Below are 21,750 nucleotides of genomic sequence, written 5' to 3'. Positions count from 1 at the left end.
TTTAAATGTAATAGAATAGAATGATAAAATTATTTTAATTTATTAATTAACTCTTTAGAGAAAAATGTTTTTATGTTTAATGAATGAAAATATGAAGTTGAGAAAGAATGAAATAAAAATGATTCATTATCATTCAAAATAATAATAATAACAAGAATAACAAATATAGATATTATTCTAATAATAAAAGTAATAAAAATAAGATAAAAATAGTGCTACAAAGTATAGTATAAATATGATATAATAATAATATAATTATAGCTTTTTTCAAACTCTATCCTACTTCCTTACTACATTATACTTCCCCTTCTTCAATCATTTATTATTTCATTAATGCTAAAAGTTTGGTTTGAACTTTTCTTTTTTCAGATTTTTAAAGGTTAATAACAGAACAAAAAATTTTAATTATATTATGCAACAACTCATTGTGGAACTTGGGTCAGTGTTGAAAGAGCATAACTTAAGTGATTTAATAAGAGAAAAGATTATTGGCGACATACTTAAATTACCTACTTTTCAACGATTATTGATGACATACTCTTTTTGTGGGAATGTAGGTAATCAATTTGACAGTCCAAACCAATCACCAAGACTCACTATTGGTATGAGAGGATTAAGCCCTCGAAGACGAGCAAATAGTTCAGGAGAATATGAAAAATTAAAAAATGAAAATGTTATATTAAGACAAAAGATAGAGCAGTTAGCTAATGCAGAGAAAAAAGTTATATTTATATCTGTTGAAGATAGTATTATTGGAACAAAGAAAAAAATAGAAGAAAATGGAAAAGAAGAGTTTATTGAAATTAAAAGTGGAATAAAAGATTTTGAAACAATTACTTATAATAATCAGAGTTATATTATTCGAATAGAACAAAAAGATGATGTTTGGGTTGATGGTAAAACTCTTTTTTATTCTACTATAGGAAAAAACACAATTGTCTTACCTAATAATGATATTATTGATGTTTTACAATTGATGAATAACCAAAACCCTTTTATTAAAAGAATTCAAAGAGGTGATATTAAAAACATAAAACAACATGAAAATGAAAACCAAGATTATTATATTAATACATTTACGGTGGTTTTGATTAATGGAAATAAAAATAATTTAATTGATTGGCTCCAACAAAAAGTTGATACAATCTGCATTACGTCAAATCAAATAGAACATGCTTTTAATGAATTAAAAACTCAATTAAATCAAGTTATTCAACGATCTAATGAAATTCAAAAGGAAAATGAAACTATTAAACAAACTCCTCAATACATTAAAGACTTAGAAAGATTAACCCAACTTAAAAAATTAAATATTGATACAACATTTGAAGTTTGTTTGTTATTTAATATTATTAAATAAAAATAATATTATAGCCAATGAATTTCAATATCACTGCTTTGGAACAAAAAAGAATATTTATTGAAGATGTTTCTTGTGTTTATTATTCATTTGAAAAATATCTCTTTATTAAGTATAAAACAAATAATCCAGAAGCTGTCATTTGTTTAATTAATGATGGGGATAATGAGCCTGCTGTTGTACATAAAATTAAAAAAGGAGTTGATTATCCCTTAACTATTGAAGATACACAAGAGGCATTAATGTTTGGAAGAGGGAATGGTTTAAAAGCAAAAGAAAATGATGAACTTCTTATTCTTGATCCTAAAGAAACAACAAAAATTAAATGTGTTACTTCTCCTTCCGTATTTGATAGAATTCATATAAAAGAAGGTGTTTATATAACTAGTGTTGATATTACTTCTTATGACAAAACAAAACCATTAGTTTTAGAATATTTCTCAACTACTACAACAATTCAATTAAAGAAAGAACATTCATTACAATTATATAAAATGCAATTACCACCATCTTTAAATAAATCTGGGTTGGTTATGTGCATAGAACAAGTAAAAGACTCTGATATAGATAAGTTTATAATTAAAACAAAAGATTCATTTGTTAGACCTCATATAAGACCAAAAAATAATGTATTTTTCATTGAGTCTTCTTCATGGATTTTAAAAACTAAATTTGCTGATATACCAGTTTTATTAATGATTCCATGGAAAGATGATCCTCTTTATAAAGTTTATTATTTTGTTTCAGAAGGTATTTCTCATCAAGTAGAAATTCACATATGATTCAATTAATTATTTTCTTTTCTAATTCTTCATTTTCTTTTTGAATTTCTTTTAGTCGTTGTTCAACTAATTCTAATCCTCTTTCTGTTTCTTTAAATCGTCTTATTGAATCCATAACATGATACTCATATGCAGACATTAAAATATCAACATATTCATCTAACTCATAATCTTCTTCTTTAAAATTAACACTAGTGACTAAGTCAAAATCTTGAAGTCCATTTATTTCTATATCATATTCTTGTTCTTCTGCCATTTACTATGAACTGAAAAAGTTTTTTTTTACAACCCTAAAACTGTTTTTATTCATTCGTCATGTCTAACCAAGAATTCAATGATAATTTTACTGATTTAAATGAAGATCAAATTCAAAAAGGAAAAGAGATGATAGCTTTGATAAATTCTTCTAATTTTAATGATGAAGAATATACTGATGAACAATTAAAAGATATTTATAAAAGTGCCCTTCAATACTCTGTATTCTTTTCTGAAAAAAAATTTAAAGCACTTAATGATAAATTCAATTCTCTTAGAGCTCAATTAGAAAAAGAAGAAAAACGAAATACTCAATTAAAAAGTCAACTTCAACAACAACAATAATAATTCAAGTGTATTGTTTATCCTTATCTAGATTCTCATATTGTAAGATACGTCTATAAAATTAAAGGAATATATAACAATACCTAATAGATTGTTATTCATAACTTAGTCATTCTCTAAGAAATATATAATTCTTATTAATAATGTAACACTAATAAATAATTACAAAATATTGAAAATGAAAAGAATAAAATAGTTTAGTATATACTTTAAATTCATCTAATTATTATAATATAATATCTTTTATAGCTGAAATAACTAATAGGAATATAATAATTTTTAGTTTAATCTATAAAAATATTTAATAGAATCTTTACAATAACTAAAATAAGATTAAGAAATAATCAATTATCTTATCGCTTTGTTTTTTTTTTGTTAAACTCTTTTTATGAAAAAGATGGTTTAAACAATATTTACATTTTCTTTGTCAATCTGTCTAGTGTTACTTATTATGTTGTAGTTTAAGAATTGATAAAATGGTTTATTATCTATTATTAAAGAAAAATTATAAGAGTTATAATTTCTGTGTAAGGAATGTAAATTTACAAGTCAAAACAAATGAATTACTTAGTTTATTAATAAATGTTCTAATAATTAGAGAGTAGTATAGATTAAATGAAACAGTGATACGTAATTTAATTTTGTATTATTTATATTTTCACAAAGACAATAAATAGATAGAAGAAGAAAAAGAAGAAATGATACAGGAGCATAAAAAAAAATAAAAAAAGAAAGATTGTGAACTGTTTTGATTTAAGAGTATTTCAAATATAATGGTAAATAGGTAGAATCTTAGTTTGAAGGGAAAAATGCATGGACACACTGGTAGATTACTTCTAATGGGAAATGATCAACTAAAACAGAAGTTACAATTGAGAAAGTTTGACGAAGGATTTGTGATTTATAAAATGAATAAAGAGAATGTACCAATTTATTTAGTGGTAAAGCAGGAAAATTAGAATGAGGGAATGAAAGATTAATATTAGAAAGTAAAGAATAATCCATCATAGAAAAATGTATATTAAAATTATCAATAAATACAGGGAATAATTGAATTTGTGAATGTTCATCTTTTTCATTTGGAAGAAGTTTTACAATTTTTTGAATGATTTGTTCAGTTAGAATGATATTAATGTCAGGAGGATTAAGAATAATTCCTTTAATTAAAAAGTTATGCATATTTATTTCACATTGTAATTTATCATATGCACTAATTATTTCCATTTGTTTTTCATTAATAGATATACTTTTGATATAAAACTCTAACTTCCATTCTTCCAAAGGAATTTTTTCTTTACACCAACTTGGAACTAGTTTAGATAATGATTCAATTTTAATTGAAATATTTTTCATTTGCCCAATAAATCCCCAATCTACTGCAATAGTATTTATTTTAAATACTTCAACACTCTTTTTATTTATTATTTCATTAGAAACAATAATGATTGATGGCTCTCTCATAACTTTAATATAAAACGTTATATTGTTTTTTATTTGTTTATATTGTTTTGTTTCATCAAGAGATATTTCATCTAATTTATTCATAATTCCTTTATAATAATATTGAATATTAATAATACGTTCTCCAAATGGATTATCTAAATTAAATTTAAGTTCACTTTTCTTATAAATTTTTAATTTTTGTTCTTTATCCTTTTGATTCTTTTGTTTACATGTAAGAAGAATATTAGTGTTATTAATAAAACTCCATTCATTTTCTTCATTTATATCAAGTACTAATACTCCTTTTTCTATTCTAGTATGAATTGTTTTAGTACTTCCAACAATTGGTATTGTTGCAGGATAATTAAAAATATCATCTATATCAAATGATCTACTCCAACAAAGTCCCATTGAATTCTTTCCTCCAAGAATACCAAATTTTAAAATTTTTGGTTGAGTACGTTCAAGTTTTTGAATAACAATTGTTTCATTAATATTAATATATTCTTGATAATTATTAGACCATATAGTCACTACCATCTCACTAGAATTATGTATTTGATATGACGAATTAATCATAATTTCTTTTGTTTTAATATTTAATTTATTATCTTCAAACCATGTTGTAATTGATGTAGAAAAGAAATATTCATAGTTATTAGACACTAACTTAAATTGTTGATTTAATTTTTCATAAGATCCATCGTTTATTCCAATATAAATATCACTAATATCATTAATTATAATTTCTCTCAAAAATCTAATATTTGGAGTATTAAATAAATAATTCTTATGTGGACAATAATTTAACCATAACCCACTATAATTACTTAATACAAAATTACAATAAAAACATATACAATTTGCATGTTTCAAAAGATGAATAATAGTGCCATTAACTTGAATATATTCATCTTTTGCCATTGATATATTTGTGAATTCAATTTCATTTATATTAACAGAAAGTGTATAAATAAATCCAGAAAGTGGAAATAATGTAAATTCAGTTTTTGGTTTAATAACAACACGGGTTGGTGTTTCATTTACTGATTTAAGAATAATAGGATAGGGAAGTGCATTTTTTATTGTTTTCATTGATTTAATTAATAATAAAGGAATTGGTTCATTAGAATTAATTATCTGCAAAGAATGTGCAATGTCATGATATGATGTTGTTATTGACCTTAAACAAGGAAGAAGAAATTTAAATGATGAACCGTCATATTGAAATGAGAGTGATTGATTTAATAAAATGTCATCAAGTCCAATAGTTTGATTTGGTTGTAAAGTAAAAGAAATAGAAGGAAAAGATAAAGTTAGTGGTACTGTTAATAAATTTTGAATAATTGAAGATGAATATAAAATAAGAGTATGAGAATAATAATAAAAATGTAATGGAATATCTTTAAAATGAAAATATTGATTAAATGGTGGAAAAAAGAATGTATATTTTTGAGCGTAAATAATAAATGAAATTTCATTAACTTTATTTAATTTAATCACACTATTAGGTTTAAAATCAATATAATGACCATTTTGAAGAATTTTCATTGGAATAGAAGATAAATTTTTAAATGTATAAGTTTCTTTAAGAAAATATGAAAGTATATTTTTTAATTTCTGTAATAAAGAATCAAATAATTGAGGTGGAATAGATATAAACATTGATTCTATTATTATATATAAAGGTATAAGAGTTATTACTATATTTCTTAATGTAATATTTTTATTTTGATAATTGACTTTAAAAGAACCAATTGTTATTTCTTTTACAGTTTCTTTAAAATGATGAAAAACAAATATAATATCATGAGTATTTGATTCTTTTTTATTAGATGTATTCCAATCAGTTAATATTATTGTAGATTTTATGAATTCAAAATGTAAATGATTTAAAAATGTTTTAATTTTAATCCATAAAGTATTATTATAAATAAATAATGTGTTATTTTCCTTTAATGGAAGTAAGTTTAATTGTGTTGAATAACTATATGGAATAAGAATATCTTTTTTAGTATTTTCTTTTGATTTATTATTAAATGAATTATATTTAAATTGATACCTTTTAGATAATATAAAATAAATATTATTTGTAAATTCTAAATAACTGTGAGCAATTTGATATAATGTATAACTATTGACTATTAAATTAATTGTATTTATATTACAATGAATAATCATATCATTAGTTATATTTAATTCTATTTGATTTAATTTAATTAATGGAATTTTATTTGATTTAATTATAAATGAAAGAGAACATGAATTAATTAATGAATTGATATTTAAATCAAACTTTTTTTCATTAAATAAAATTTTATTACTTTCAAATTCATATTCAACTTTAGATATTGAACATATTTTTAATTTTAATATAATTGAATTAATAAAACCCATAACTTTTTTTGAAATACTATGAGAAAGTACATTTTGAAAAACTTTTAATGGAATAAAATCAATAAGAATATTAATAAAAGATGAAATAATACTTTTCATTTCTATTTGTAATATTTTTAAAAGGATAATATTATTATAAAAATCTATAATACAAACTTCTTCATTTGTATTATTTTTTAATAAAATAGTATTTTCTATTGGAATTAATATGTCTTGTGAATGTAAATCAATTTTTTGAAGATAAATATGAAGACAATATTTATAAATTAATTTAATGGAACAAAAATCAATTTTTGATCTATTCATTAATACACTTATTTTATCCATTGTTATAATATATAAATTATTTTCAATTTCATATTTAATATCTTTTCCTTGAATAATTAGTTCAACATTTTGATAATAACATTCAATGCTTTGATGTTGAATAGTTCCTTTTATATTAAAAATATCAAATGTAATAGTACAATGTTTTTCATGAATATTCATTTTATTTATATTTAAATTAATTTGATTTAATGAACAACAAATTTCTTTAATAATTTGGTACTTAAGAATAAATTGAATACATAAAGTTATAACATTATCTATCATTACTTTCCACCATTTCTTAGTTTTTTCTTTTCTTTCTTGTTGTTGAATAAATTGTATTAATTCTTTAATATTATTAAAATTACTCCATCCCTTAATAGTAGTAATTTCAATAACCATAATTTTATTCAAAAAGTGGATATTAATATCTTTAATTTGAATTGAAGAAACTACTTTATTTAACTTAAATAAAAAACAAATACCTTCATTAGACCATTTTAATTCGATCCAACTTGGTAATATAAATGAGACAATCCAACATAATAATTGGATTAAAACTCTCATTTTTTGTTATTCTTTTTTATTGTTTTTTAGTTTTATTAAATTTTTTTCTTCAATAAGTTGATTTTTAAGTTTTAATAATTAAATAGATAAAAATAATAAAATAAATAATAAAAGAATATAAAAAGAACTCAAAATTTTTTGTATAGAAAAGTAAAAACGAAAAAAAAAAATGTATTACAGAGAAATGGCAGAAAAAAACAACTGTATCAACAATCGTTATATTATTAATGAGTATTTAGGTAGGGGAGGTTTTTCTAAAGTTATGAAGTGTTATGATCAATTGAGGAATTGTCAAGTTGCACTTAAAATGATTTCAGATAAAGGATTTGATGATAGAAGAGAAATAGAAATAATGAAAATTCTTGCATCTGCAACAGATCCAAGAGCAAAGTTTGTTTTATTTTATTTTTGTTATTATTAAACTGTGGGTTGATAATATTTCCTATGGTATAGAAAACCATTTATTACTTTTTACTTTAAAAAAAAAAGGAAAACTACTTAGAATAAATTATTAATTGCTTTTAATATTCACTGATTGAACCAGAACCATTAGCCAATTTTATTAGTATTAATTGAATCATCAATTTATTGGATTATCTTATTAGCTTCTTGTGTTAATATTAAGAAGAGAATTGTCAAAATAAAATGAACATTCTCTTTAAAATACTAGTTAAAATAATTAATTTCTAATAATTTTTTTGAAGAAGAAATATGTATTACAATTATATTAGTTATTTAATGCTTTAATAAAATATTAATATTTACTTCAATCCACTTTATTTTATATTAATATAATAATACATAATAAATAAATATTGATATTATAGTATAGCAATAAAATACCTTGACTCATTTACATTTAATAAAAGAGATTATATGGTAATAGAACTTGGTGGAATTAATTTATATGATTTTCTTTATGACAATAGAGAAATACCTTATTCTTTGAGTTTTATTAGAAGTGTTGCTCGTCAAACAGTTCAATTTCTTTCATATCTTCATTCTAGAGGAATTATTCATTGTGATATAAAACCAGAAAATATAATGTTAAAAAAAGATGATTATGAAGTTGTAACAATTACTGATGATACTTGTGCAAATCCTGATATTGTAAAAGTTTGTCTAACATATTTTCTTTAAATAAAATAGAAATAATTATTTTTTTTTAGTACCAACATACAAGAGTTCCAATACATGATGAAATAAAAGTAATAGATTTTGGATTAGCTACTTTCTCTGAAAATAGATTGCATTTTAGTACTGTTGGAACTCGTCCATATTGTTCACCTGAAATGTTACTTCAAGATGGTTGGTCATATGCAACTGATCTTTGGAGTGTTGGTTGTACATTATTAGAAATGTACATTGGTTATCAAATTTTTACAGGAAAAAGTGAAAGGGAACAATTATTAAAAATGGAAATGGTATTAGGAAAGTTTCCACATATATTATCTCATGACAGTCATTATTTTTCTAAATCAGGGTATGTCATTTGTGAAACACCTCATAATTTTGATCCATCACCACTTCATGTTTGTTCCTTTTTTTTTAATAAATTAAATCATTGTCTATTTGTAATTAACTCATTAATTAGAGACTTATTGATCATTCAAGACATCCTCAATTTTTAGATTTTTGTACTCAACTATTATGTCTTAATCCTGAAAAGAGAATAACTTGTACTAATGCATTGAATCATCCATTTTTAAATTATATTGATTGATAATTGGTTATTTTAAAGTTTGTTTTTAAGATATGAACTGTAACTAATCTCAGTTCGAACAACTTTTAAATCAAAATCCTACGAAGAAAGTTGCTTTTTCTTTTTTTTGAAATGACAATGAAAAATAAGTGAATTTTTAGTAAATCCATAAAATATACATTTGCAATAACAGATAATGATGTTCAGTTTTTAAGACATCCAAAAAAAAAAATTAAAACTAATTTTGTTTCTTTTTAAAATTATTCAAAAAGAGAGGAAAAAAAAGAGTGCAAAGATCGAATTTAAACAATCGTTTTGAATCTCTAACCGTGGCAATTATATCTATTCTTTACACCTTTTTCAGATTTATCACCTCCATGAGCCATGGCCACGGGAAACTCTCTTCAAAAGAGAAGTTTATCAAATGGCGAAATTATCAAACATGCCAAGAAGCTATCTTTCTTGCATGTTTAAATGAATTTTGTGATATTCAAATTCACAAACCAGCTAAAAAAGCATTAGTAACTATGCAATTTCTTCCTATTGAATCATTAATATTTTCAAATGAAGATAGTATTTCATTCTCAAAATTAATTCAAACACTTGTTAAACAACGGATGAACTATGAAGTATCAATAGGAGTAGTTCCTAAAACAGCGACAAGAAGAAGTGAAAATTATCGATTTATCCTTTCATTAAATATTCTTTGTGATTTATTAAGTGAATTCGGTTATGTACTATTATCAAAAGCCCCTTCTCCAAGAAAACATAGGAAAAAAAAAGAGCCAAGTGATAAGGATGCTCTTGGTGAAACGATCCATTTTATTATAAGAAATGGTAAAGTGTTATTTAACAAAGAAAGAATTGAAACAGTAGGAAAGAAAGTTAATCAATACATCAACTCAATCTTCACAACAAATAACACGTCAATTATTATCTCAAAAAATGATCCTTGTTTGAACTCATTTGTTCATCAATTTGATTAAATAACACAAAACATGATTCCTCTTTGTATAATAACTGAATAATAAATGAATTTTTTTGTATTCAAACTTTGTTAGTTAGTTAGTTATGAAAAAAAGAGATAGATGATAAAAACAAAAATATTTGAAAATAACCTCAATATTCTTTCTTTGAACTTCTTTAAAAAATACTGAAATTAAATAAATGAAAAAAAAAACTGCTGTTTTTAATTAATTAGTGATTGGAATATATCCTTTTTCTTTTCTTTTACTCAAATAAACTCCTACAAATACTATTCCTATTATTATTATTCCTATTACTATTACTGCAATTATAAATATTATTATGACAATCCATTCTTTTTTATTACTGTCATCATCATCTGTTGTCTTATAACATGCATCTTCTATACATCTTTGATTATATTCATCCCATTTATATCCATGATCACAATACGAAACTTTACATATATTAGACCATTTTCCATCATCACCACAAATAAATCCTCCATGACCATGTTCGACAGTTATTTGACTGTCACACTCAGAACTATATTTAGTAAGCATTTTATTTTTAGGATTACATCCATTTTCATATTTTTCAAAGATCTTTCTTGCTTCTTTTACAAACTCTTCTAACTTATCTTCAGTATATTTGTAAATTTGAACTCGTTCATCAATTGGTGAAAGAGTAAATTCTCTTGGATTACTTTCTTTATTATAATCAAGATTCCATTCGAAATATTCATAAAAACTAGTTCTCATAAAACCTCCATATCTTGCTAAATCATCTCCTTCAGGTAAAAACATTTCATCCATTCCAATTACGGCTGTTGGTGATTGTCCAGCATCAAACCATTCTACATCACCTTCTGGATCTCCTTCATATCCAACAATAATAGCACTTCCTCTTTCCCACATTCCTTTTGTTAATAATGCACAGGCTGAATAACAAAATCCATCAGTAAATAAAATAATTTGATTTGGATTTCTTGGATGTTTAGTAAATCTTGAAGCAAGCATTGTTTCTGGAACAAGAAGAGATACTTGTGATTTTATATGTGTAACATTATTTCCATATACTACAGGAACTGGTTTTGTATAAAATTCTCCAAGTGGAATTGAAAGGTTTCCAGTTATATTGTACCTTGATGTACAATTCATTGGATCATACATTCCACTACCATATTCATGTTTAATACAATTCTCAGCTCCTGGTGATATTCTAACACTTCCAATTAATGCAGTATCTTCATAAGGTGCAAGTAAATTTTCAATATTACTTTCTAAATCTCCATATCCTCCACCATTCATTGGTAAAATCATAGCAACTGGGTCATCATTTTCATCAAATTGAGCAATACATTTATCAAATGTTTCAAAGAAGTTATCAACTTCTGTTTCTGGATAAAAAGTTTTTAAAACAAATACATTAATTGTTTGTTTTCCATCTTCTTTAAATGTTTTACAAGCAATATTTTTATCTAATGACTCATAATCAAAAGTATTTGAGTCTTGTTTTAAATCAATAAAATCATTTAAACTAATTGGTTTCATATTTTTACCTTCTTCTTTAGCTTTAATCTTTTCTTGTTGTTTTTTAGTTAATGAAACTAATGGTTTATATAACATTGAATATCCTGTAGATACTGTTTGTCCATTAGAATATACGATATCAATAGACTCTGATAAGAAACTTTTTTCAAATGGAATTGAAGTAAGTTTTTGGTTAGACATAGACTCAATAGCATAAGTAAATCTACCATGATTTGATTTAAGAAAAGTATGTTCTTCTGCATATTTACGAATCCAATCAAGTGGTTTCATTTTATTAATACTTTGAACTGGGACTTTACTATTATCAATAATTTCTTGTGGAAGATTTACACCATAATGAGTAAGAACATCATATGGAATTAAAATAACATCTTTTCCTTCATTAATAATATCAATAGAGAATGGTAAAACAGCATAAAAACTATCAAAATAATATTTAAATTCATTATTAGAACTAATTCTAAAAGTTAAATGAAGGTCATGAGTAGCAAAAAAGATATTTTCAATTTTTTGATAAAAAGAATACATAGAAGTCTCTGTAGTATCTAATTCTTTTAATAATTTATCTATATCTACTTTTTGGTAATAATCAGCTTTTCCTTTAATAGCTGGTGGTGAAAGTAAAATATCTTTATAAACATATGTTTCAAAAATTGCAGTAATATCTTTTTTAATTGCTTCAGTAACTGTTCTATTTACTTTTACTGATTCAATACATTCAAATGCTTGTTCTACTGTATATACTTTATTCATTTCTAATTCATTGCATAAAGTAGCTAATGAGTTATTAATAAATAACAATGAAATAAGTAAAATAAGACTCATAATAATTTTTTGAAGTTCTTTAGGTTTGTAGAAGAATGAAGAACAACTCAGAAAATCAAGAGTTATTAAAAATTTCAAACGTAAGAGAAGTTTTTAATCTAATTGAAAGAGTTATATTATGTTTTATAAAAATTTTTTGAATAATTTATAAATAAAAATAACTAATAATTTAGTATTTTATTTAGAATTAACATTCACTAAGAAATTAATTAACTGTCAATACACTTTTTCCATAAAAGAAGTTATTAGCTTTTGTCCATAACTCATCTCTGCATAAATGGTTGATGAATTTATTGTTTGAAGTATTGTTTTGTATCCAAACACTATAATCCCTCATAAACGTACTAAAACTCTTGTTTCAACTTCTGTAAGGATATAAATTTTTGAATTTACATTTTATAACCAACCCAAACTGTTTCATGTATTAACTCTAAAATTATTAAATTTTTTTATAATGATATAAATTCCATTAATCCTAATTTCTTGTTAAAAATTTTTAAATATAACTTCCAAGTAAAGTTCCAAGACATTCCATTTTAAAAAATAACCTTCAAATAAGAATTGGATTTGAAGAGTATTGAATGGTTTATTTTAATTTATAAGTAACAATTTCTTTAGGAGGTTCTTATACTCTATTAAATCTTATTTAATAAAATTAACCTGAATTAAATGGTATATAAAGAAGAATTTAACCTCTTTGACTTTATCCATATTACCACAAACACGTGATAATTCTTTTATTTTCATAAGCAAAATTACTCTGAAGAAAAAAAAGAAGAAACCCTAGACTTTTAGCAAAAATTATTCATTTCCAAAGTTATTTATGAATAAAAAGTGGGGAATGCTTTGTTCATTAGGAAGAGTTCCATCTTTATTACTAATAGAGAATGAAACAATAATTGGTCGTTCAAATAAATTTTGTTGTTTGTCAAAAGAAAAATCAATTAGTCATAAACATTGTATAATAACAAGAGTTACAACACCAAATGAAAATTTGTCTCATTGTTTCATTACAGATAATTCAATTAATGGGACATTTATCAATAGAAAATATCTTGGAAAAGGGGTTCAAGAAGAAATACATTGTTTTGATACATTAACACTTCTTGACCCAGGACTAAAAGAACACATTTCGTATGTATTTATTGATAACGAGTTTAAACAAAAACAAATTGAAGAAGGAGGACCTTTTGAACATTATGAAGTTAAAGGATATATTGGAGAAGGGACATTTGGAATTGTTAGAAGAGTTATTGAAAAAGAAACACAAGAAGAGTATGTGATGAAAGAAATAACAAGAACAAAAGGATCAGCTGAAGAGTCTGGTCGAAGAGAAAGTGAAGTACTTAGAAAAACTAATCATGAAAATATTGTTAAGATGAAAGGGGTATTTAAAACAAACCAATATCTCTATATTATCATGGAATATGTACGTGGGGGTGAATTACTTGATGCATTAAAGAAAGAAAAAAGAATGAGTGAAGCAAAGATTAAGACTATTATGTATCAAATATTTAGTGCATTAAAATATCTTCACGAAAATAACATTATTCATAGAGATTTAAAGTTAGAGAATGTAATGCTTTGTGGAGTTAATTTAAAAGTTAAATTAGCTGATTTTGGATTTGGTAGAATAATAGACCAAACACAAGCAGCAAAAACACACATTGGAACTACAACATATTTTGCTCCTGAATTATTTAAAGATGGAGATTATAATGGAACAAAAGTTGATATGTGGGCAGCAGGAATTATGATGTATTTTTTAGCAACAGGAAAACATCCTTTTGAACAACTTGTTACATTTGATAAATTAAATTGTAAATGGAGTGATTTTATGAAAAGAGTAATTTCTGGCAAACGAGATGATTGTATAGAATTTAAGAATTGTTCTCCTGAGTTTCAAGATTTGGTTAATGGTTTATTGGAAATGGATCAAAAAAAAAGACTTAGTGCACAACAATGTTTATGTCACGAATTTTTCACATCAAGAAAATTATTAAAAATTTGTACTAAGACTAATGAAGTAGAACAAAGAAGAATGAACTAAATCTGTTTATATTTTCATTTTTTATTACCAAATTCTTTCAAGAAAGCTTTTGTTAGTTGTAAGAATTAAAAGGATTTAATCAATATAAAATATTATTTCAAAATATAAAGAAGATATGTTTAAAACTCTAATCAAATATAATTAATTGAAAAATATTTTGCTTTTTAACATTTTTAAGAAAAAAAGTGTCAAAAAAATTGATTTGTAACGAAATAAGAATAGAATAAGAATCCTAAAATTAGTTTAATCAAACAAAAACGAAGATTCGTTGTCTCTGACAAGAACGTACCTTTTTAATGTGATTTTTGATAAACTACAAAATAAATATTGACTTTTATCAATTATGAATAAACAGTATGAATATATATTGGAACATACCCCTAAAGAATGTACATATGATGAAAATCTTCATGGACTTATTATGGTCCCAATTGAAGGATTTGAACCAATACCAGTACGTTTTATTTTAAGTAAAGAGTTTGTTCAAATAATTTTGTTGGATGATTTAATAACATAAGAAATATTTATAATAATTAGAAATCCTTATAACTTCACATTTTTTGTATTTCATAGTGCTGAAAAAGATATTAAAGAAATAGAAGAAGAAATGAAAATGGTAACAAAGATATTTAAAGCAAGGTGTATTTCATTTGATTATCCAGGATATGGATTAAATAAAAATAAAAAAGATATAGATTTAATTCTTATGGTAGATGTAGTTTTAAAAAGAATAAATGAAAGAGGATACAGAGATGATAGAATAATATTATTTGGATATGAACATGGTTGTGGGCCAGCATTACAATATGCTACAGTTTTAGCAGAAAGAAAGAAAGAGCAATTATCATTAGAGAGTTCTGGTATTATTTTATTTTATCCATTAGATACTATTCCATTAGGAGTTGATTATCATTTTCCTAAATTCTTCAATTCGGTTCAAAATGTAGTTTATTTCAGAGTTTTAATGATGATTCCAAAGAGAGATAGTTATTTTACATCATTAAATCAATTAAGGAAGATTGAATATGAAGACAATGAATGGAGAGATCGTGTAGAAGTATGTGTTCATAGTTTTTCAAGATTAAAGCCAACGTCATTAAATAAAGCAAAGATACTGAAACTTTTAGAAAGTACAAATCCATGGTTTAAGAAGCTTGATAATCAAATTAACAAATATAAACATGGAAAAATAAGTATTTCTATGGTAATTACTACAGTAATGAAAGTAAATAAAAAAATTCCATCATTACCTATTCATAATGACTTCTTTATTATGCAGTTTTTAGAAAGAAATAATTTAGAAGACTTTATTCCTATTTTTGAAGAAAGAAAAATATATTCTGTAGTATATACTCTAATGGGTAGTCTTGAAACTAATATCTTAGTTGAAGAGAATAAAGCAATGTTAGATAAGTTTTCAAAAGTTGTTAGAAAATATAGACAGTTTGTATCTAAAGACTGGGACTTATTACGTAAAGATGTATTATGTGAAACTTTAAATAGAATTGATATAGGTACAAATATATTAATAAAACAAAAAAGTACATTGTACCAAATAAAACAAAGTTCAATAAATATACCAAATGAAATTGAAATGGATAAATTTTCTACTAAAACATCAAAATCTGAAAAGTTTAAAATTCCAAAATGGGCTAAAGGGATTGAATGTAATTTTGAGACATTTACATATCAATCTGTTAATTTCTCAGACTATTTTTCATATAGAGAATCTTTGAAAGCAAGACATCTCAACTCTTTGTCTAAATAGTATAACGTTTTAATCTATCAATCTATTCTATTTTTGTTCTTTTATTATTTTTGATGATTTTCTATAAAAAATAAAAAGTAGATAAAAAGAAAACAAAAAAAAATATTAAAAGAACTTAAAAAAAAGTTTAAACGAAGAAATATGGACTATGATATTTTGAAAACTCAACAAGAATATCTTAATCATGCATTAACATACTACACTGGACTAAAAGCACTTGTACTAGATAGTATCACAACTTCTATTGTTAGTCATTTATATTCTATGATGGATGTTACCCAAAAAGAAATTTATATCATTACAAATATTGCAGATAAAACAAGAGAACCTCTGTATTATGCAACTGCTATTTGTGTATTGCATCCTTCTAAATTTATTATTGATCGTTTAGTTGAAGAATTAAAAGTACCAAAATACAAACAATATTATATATGTTTGTTTATTATTCTTTTATTTATTAACAAATATCTAATTATCTAGTTTTTACATCCCCAATTAATGAAAGTATTATCGAAACATTAGCTGAAGCAGATGTTCACGAAATTGTTCAAAGTGTTCAAGAGCTTTATATGGATTGTTGTTCAATAACTTCAAATCTTTTTTCATTATGTTTTAAAGGGAATGAGTCTGATGAAATTACAGTAGAACGATCTGTTGAAGCATTAATGTCAATTCTTATTTCTCAAAAAGAAAATCCAGTGATGTTTGTTTTTTTTCTCAAAAAAACATAAAAGAATAAATATTTATTTGTTTAGTCGATACCAAACCAATGGGTCTACATTACCTCAGAATATTGCCTATAAAATTAGTCAACGTATTCAGTCTTCTTTGACTGTTCAAGATGGGTTAATTCCAATACAACCAACACCAACAACATTATTAATTCTTCATCGGTCTTTTGATTGTGCAACTCCATTACTGATACAATGGACATACCAAGCAATGATTCATGAATTTTTAGGAATAAATAGTAACTTAGTAGAACTTCCAACAGGAAAAGTTGAGTTTGCTTTTCCAAATGATCCTTTCTATAGACAAATGCATCAAAGAATGTTTGTTGAAGTGACAGATGAAATTCAAACTCGATTAAATCAGTTCAATTCAAATAAAGAAGAAAAATTAAAACTTGATACTATGGATGAAATGCAAAAAGCAATTGATGCTATTCCTGAGTTAGCTAAAGAAAAAGAAAGTCTTACTAAACATACATCAATTCTTAGTGCAGCATTAGCTGTTAATAGACAAAAAAAAGGTTTACAGTTGAGTGAATTTGAACAAGCATTAGTAGTTAATAATGCATTAAGTTCTTCATTAGCAGAATTAAGTAATATCATTAATGATAACACAATTCCATATAATGATAGACTAAAAGAGGCTGTTTTATTTGCTTATCGATTCCCTCAAAAAGCTGAAGATGTTAGGTCAATGTTACAATTACAAAAATTTAAATTAGAAGATTCACAATTGATTAAATCAATTATAACTTATGGACAGAACCCACCTTTAAAAGTATTCCCTGATGAAACTGGATTAAAAAAATTTGTTAAAAAAATAGCCAAAGGAAGTGGAGGAGTAGAAAATGTATATACTCAACATAAACCATTATTAGAAAGTATTGCTAGAAATATTTTATATAATAAAGAAGATCTTAAAAAATGTTTTCCTGGATTTGGAGATATTCATAAAATTAATCAAAATTTGATTATCTTTATTGTTGGTGGTATTACATTTGAAGAAAACGTTGCAATTCAAGAAATCAAAAAAAATTATTCAGATCAAGGATTAATTCCACCAAAGATATTAATTGGAGGTACTGATGTTTTGAATAGTACTAAATTCTTAAATATGTTAAGACCTAAACAAAAATAACTTAATTTTTTTTTATTTATCTTTATCTGCTTCAACTTTTTCTTCTTCTAATAATTTGTTTTTATATTTAGTTGTTTCTATCAAAAATAAATCAATATCTCCTTGTAAGTCTGCTAGTTTACTTATATTTTTTCTCATCTCTTTCTCAAAATGTTCTTCCTTTCTAATTTGTTCTTGTAACTCAGCAGCGTTCATTGAAATTATTAAGATTAAAAATTATTTTAATGATGTTTATATTTTATTTGGTTTATATAACATAAAATAATTAAAGAAGAATAATGTTTTAATATGAAGTATTGAAACAATTCAACTGGGAATTAGTTTTTTTAACAACTCAAAATATGGTTGATCTTCAAAATTAACTAATGTAACAGAACGTGATCCATTTTTTAATTGTGTTTTTTCATTTATATTTATTGTTAATCCAATTAATGGTAATTGGATAAGTGATTCAAAATCTTCCATATTCTTCTTGAATATTAATTCTGTTTTACAAATGACCAACCATCTTTTTATATTCTTTTTATTTTCATACAACTCAACTTCACTTTGCATTAAAACATCTTTAAGAGTAATTCCTTTTGTTGAAATTCCTTTTTTATCTTTTAAATATGAACTTGATAATTCTTCATTATATTTTGTCATATTCATTTGGTTTTCTATGGCTTCTATTTGTTTGGATAACTCATTTCCTTTATTTATATGTTCTATCATTTCGTTTCTAATTTTTTTAAATATTTCTTCATAATTTTCAATCATAAACCTTACAGTTCTTGTTAATTTTTCAATGTCAAATACAATTCCTTCATCAATATATATATTTGGTGAAATGACTTTAGCTAAGTTATCTGATCCCATTAAATTAATTTCTTTTTTCATTTCAATAAGATGAAGTAATCTAAATAATCGTTCTATTAATGCCAAATATCCATCATTATTCATCTCTCGTAATTTTTTTTCAATTTTTTCACAAGCACTTTCATCAAGAACTATTGTTTGTAGTTCACTTGGTAATTTATTAGGAATTGAGTTACAATATCTCTTGAGTATATTAATCATTTCATGAACATTTAATTTAGATACATCAATCTCTTCTTTTCGATTAATTTTTTTTATATCTTTTTCCATTTGAGTAACATTTGCTGAAACTCTTAATACTCCTTCTTGTTCTGGGGCAACTTTTTCACATTGGTCAAATATTTTATGTAAAATTTTAGGGAATAACCATTGTTGTTCATTTCTAGCAATTGTAGCTGTTGTAATTTCTTTACCAAATATGTCATATGAAGTTAATTTATGTTGGACTTTATTTAAACAATCCATAAAATCTTTTACTGTTTCTTCTTTCATAATAAATTGTATATTTTTACTATTTTCTGTTGTATTTTCTACCCCACCTCCAATTTCTATTGTTTTTCTATCAATAACTCTTATATTTTCTAAATTAGATGTCTCAAACATTTCAATGACATTATATCCTTCTTTCTCTGACTTAGCAAAGATAAGATAATCACTAAAGAAAAACATTGTTCCATTTAGTTTGCCTGAAGAAATAACTACTTTACCAAAATATTCTCTTTCTTGGTTAATATCTCCTTTAAAATTGTTCAATTTAATAAGATGACTCGTTGCAATAATTTGTTTTTTTACTATTTCTTTCTCTTTAACTAACTTTTCAAAGACATACTTTAAAATATTAATAACTTCTTTATCACCGGTTGTTACTCTGTCTAAATTCTCTAAGAAGTCTGTGATATAATTAAATGGGGCTGTGATTAATTCTTTCATTTCAAATCCTTCAATCAAATCAATGTTGTCAACACATTCTTTAAATCGTTTAGTAGACATAAACTTATTTAATACAATAAAACTATTCTGATAATGTTTTAGATAGTTATGATATTGTTGATATAATTGACCAAAATAAGCAGAGTAACAATACAAAAATTCTTTTGGATTAGATTCTTTTAATTTCATTAATATATTTTTATGGCAATGAATTAATGGAATAATATCTGTGAAAATAATATCCATGTCTTGTAATGATATACCACATTGTACTATTATTGGACTATTACATATGTCAATATAATATCTATCAATAAGTAAGGTGAGTGTATTAACATACATAAATTCATTTGTTATTATTCTTTTAATTTCAGGGGATTTCATCCATGGTTTAATTTCACCTTCTTCAAATTCTTCATTATGAAAATCAAGTGCTTTCCATGAATCTATTTTATCTTCATAATTTTCCATTGTTGAATGAACTTCATTCATTCCATTTTGAATAGTTTCATAAATATGTCTTCCACTATTTTGTAATATTTCATAATACTTCTGTAAATTTCTATCAAACACTTCTAAAGCTTTTCTTCCTTCTCCAATGCCTTTTGAGATAATATCATCTCTTGTTTGTTGAATGATTTTTTGTTTTTTATCATCTTTTTCATCTTTTAATTTTCCATTAATTTTTTGATATTCTTTATATACTTTATCAAATTCATTTTTTGATTTTATACATGTTTTACTATCTTCAAGTAATTTTTTTCCCTCTTTCATCAGACGGTTTAATTGTTGGGTTTGATTTTTAAATTGTTGAAAACCAACAAGATATAATTCAGACATATAACCTGTGAATTCTTTTAATGACTCTAAATCTCCTGTTTCATTAGTTAACATATGACTAGTGCTTTCTTGAATTGAAGTTAAAATCTCAGAATAGTTCTTAATAAAATCATTACATTTTATTGTTTGTTGTTGATATTTAACAATTTCAAATATCCTATCTCTTGCTTTACTTATTTTTTGGTATGTATTTTCCACTTCAATAACCATCTCATCAAACATCTTTACATTTGATCTCATAGCCTCTAATGTATTACTTGTGATTTGAGTAGTACATAAACTCATTGATTTTCTTAGTTGATTTCTATTTGTATTACTCCATGCCGTTGTTGTACTTTTAATTCTAGAATCTCTTGATTCATGTGGAGTAATAGTTAATGTGGTGGGTTTAGGAGTTGCTTGTTCTTCTGAATTTATACTTTCTAAAACATCTTTTGGAGTTATTGAATTAAGGCTTTTATCTTCTTTTAGTCTTACAGAAGAGAATGTAGCTCTTTTAGTTTGATGAATGGATTGACCAACATTTTCTTCTTCAACTAAATGACTTTTAGGTTTGTCTTTTAATCTCTTAGTATAAGGAATTACTTTATGAAGAAATTCCACTTTTTCATTTTCATTCAATACGTTTTCCTTATTTTTTTCTTCTGTTACTGTTTCTTTGATTAGTTCATTTTTTTGATTGTACTGAGTCGGTTCTGAAAATGTATTATTTTCAGAATTAGTTGAACTAATACATTTCTCCGATATGAGAGATTGATTAATGATTTGATCATCACTTTTATTTTGTCCATTAGATTCACCAGAACTAATTTCTTTTTGAGGCGTTTTTGACATTAATGGATTGTTTGATATAATAAATTGTAAAAAGAATGTAAAAATCATTTTTTGTTATTTGAATTTTTCTATTAAAAAGAGAAAAAGACGAAGTTAA

At 24.1% G+C, this 21,750-nt stretch overlaps 11 protein-coding genes across 11 annotated transcripts; 7 read left to right on the top strand and 4 right to left on the bottom strand.

Moving 5' to 3' along the window:
* Positions 1–412: 412 nt before the first annotated feature.
* On the top strand, positions 413–2,128 carry ENU1_182810 (hypothetical protein; the record flags this gene model as incomplete). The annotated part of the gene is made up of 3 exons (XM_008861549.1): positions 413–1,330; positions 1,375–2,046; positions 2,108–2,128. 3 exons carry the CDS (start codon positions 413–415, stop codon positions 2,126–2,128), a joined length of 1,611 nt encoding a protein of 536 aa, XP_008859771.1.
* A 15-nt stretch (positions 2,129–2,143) lies between these two features.
* ENU1_182800 (hypothetical protein) lies at positions 2,144–2,398 on the bottom strand (the record flags this gene model as incomplete). Its single annotated transcript, XM_008861548.1, has 1 exon — positions 2,144–2,398. The coding sequence occupies one exon, from the start codon at positions 2,396–2,398 to the stop codon at positions 2,144–2,146; it is 255 nt and encodes an 84-aa protein (XP_008859770.1).
* Positions 2,399–2,526: 128 nt separating this feature from the next.
* ENU1_182790 (hypothetical protein) lies at positions 2,527–2,742 on the top strand (the record flags this gene model as incomplete). The annotated part of the gene is made up of 1 exon (XM_008861547.1): positions 2,527–2,742. One exon carries the CDS (start codon positions 2,527–2,529, stop codon positions 2,740–2,742), a length of 216 nt encoding a protein of 71 aa, XP_008859769.1.
* A 792-nt stretch (positions 2,743–3,534) lies between these two features.
* On the bottom strand, positions 3,535–7,458 carry ENU1_182780 (hypothetical protein; the record flags this gene model as incomplete). The annotated part of the gene is made up of 1 exon (XM_008861546.1): positions 3,535–7,458. The coding sequence occupies one exon, from the start codon at positions 7,456–7,458 to the stop codon at positions 3,535–3,537; it is 3,924 nt and encodes a 1,307-aa protein (XP_008859768.1).
* Positions 7,459–7,627: 169 nt separating this feature from the next.
* ENU1_182770 (protein kinase, putative) lies at positions 7,628–9,181 on the top strand (the record flags this gene model as incomplete). Its single annotated transcript, XM_008861545.1, has 4 exons — positions 7,628–7,848; positions 8,286–8,574; positions 8,628–8,990; positions 9,053–9,181. The coding sequence occupies 4 exons, from the start codon at positions 7,628–7,630 to the stop codon at positions 9,179–9,181; spliced, it is 1,002 nt and encodes a 333-aa protein (XP_008859767.1).
* A 356-nt stretch (positions 9,182–9,537) lies between these two features.
* ENU1_182760 (hypothetical protein) lies at positions 9,538–10,146 on the top strand (the record flags this gene model as incomplete). Its single annotated transcript, XM_008861544.1, has 1 exon — positions 9,538–10,146. The coding sequence occupies one exon, from the start codon at positions 9,538–9,540 to the stop codon at positions 10,144–10,146; it is 609 nt and encodes a 202-aa protein (XP_008859766.1).
* A 207-nt stretch (positions 10,147–10,353) lies between these two features.
* Positions 10,354–12,504, bottom strand: ENU1_182750 (hypothetical protein; the record flags this gene model as incomplete). Its single annotated transcript, XM_008861543.1, has 1 exon — positions 10,354–12,504. One exon carries the CDS (start codon positions 12,502–12,504, stop codon positions 10,354–10,356), a length of 2,151 nt encoding a protein of 716 aa, XP_008859765.1.
* Positions 12,505–13,327: 823 nt separating this feature from the next.
* ENU1_182740 (protein kinase, putative) lies at positions 13,328–14,554 on the top strand (the record flags this gene model as incomplete). Its single annotated transcript, XM_008861542.1, has 1 exon — positions 13,328–14,554. The coding sequence occupies one exon, from the start codon at positions 13,328–13,330 to the stop codon at positions 14,552–14,554; it is 1,227 nt and encodes a 408-aa protein (XP_008859764.1).
* A 343-nt stretch (positions 14,555–14,897) lies between these two features.
* Positions 14,898–16,322, top strand: ENU1_182730 (hypothetical protein; the record flags this gene model as incomplete). The annotated part of the gene is made up of 2 exons (XM_008861541.1): positions 14,898–15,031; positions 15,092–16,322. 2 exons carry the CDS (start codon positions 14,898–14,900, stop codon positions 16,320–16,322), a joined length of 1,365 nt encoding a protein of 454 aa, XP_008859763.1.
* A 141-nt stretch (positions 16,323–16,463) lies between these two features.
* Positions 16,464–18,191, top strand: ENU1_182720 (Sec1 family protein; the record flags this gene model as incomplete). Its single annotated transcript, XM_008861540.1, has 3 exons — positions 16,464–16,755; positions 16,803–17,025; positions 17,078–18,191. The coding sequence occupies 3 exons, from the start codon at positions 16,464–16,466 to the stop codon at positions 18,189–18,191; spliced, it is 1,629 nt and encodes a 542-aa protein (XP_008859762.1).
* Positions 18,192–18,497: 306 nt separating this feature from the next.
* Positions 18,498–21,701, bottom strand: ENU1_182710 (RhoGAP domain containing protein; the record flags this gene model as incomplete). The annotated part of the gene is made up of 1 exon (XM_008861539.1): positions 18,498–21,701. The coding sequence occupies one exon, from the start codon at positions 21,699–21,701 to the stop codon at positions 18,498–18,500; it is 3,204 nt and encodes a 1,067-aa protein (XP_008859761.1).
* Between the last annotated feature and the right edge of the window lie 49 nt (positions 21,702–21,750).

The sequence above is a fragment of the Entamoeba nuttalli genome (genome assembly GCF_000257125.1).
Source record: "Entamoeba nuttalli P19 unplaced genomic scaffold asmbl_8287, whole genome shotgun sequence".
NCBI classification, from domain to species: domain Eukaryota; phylum Evosea; order Mastigamoebida; family Endamoebidae; genus Entamoeba; species Entamoeba nuttalli.
The sequence above is the reverse complement of the archived record's forward strand: the minus strand, read 5'-3'. Positions and strand labels throughout refer to the sequence as shown.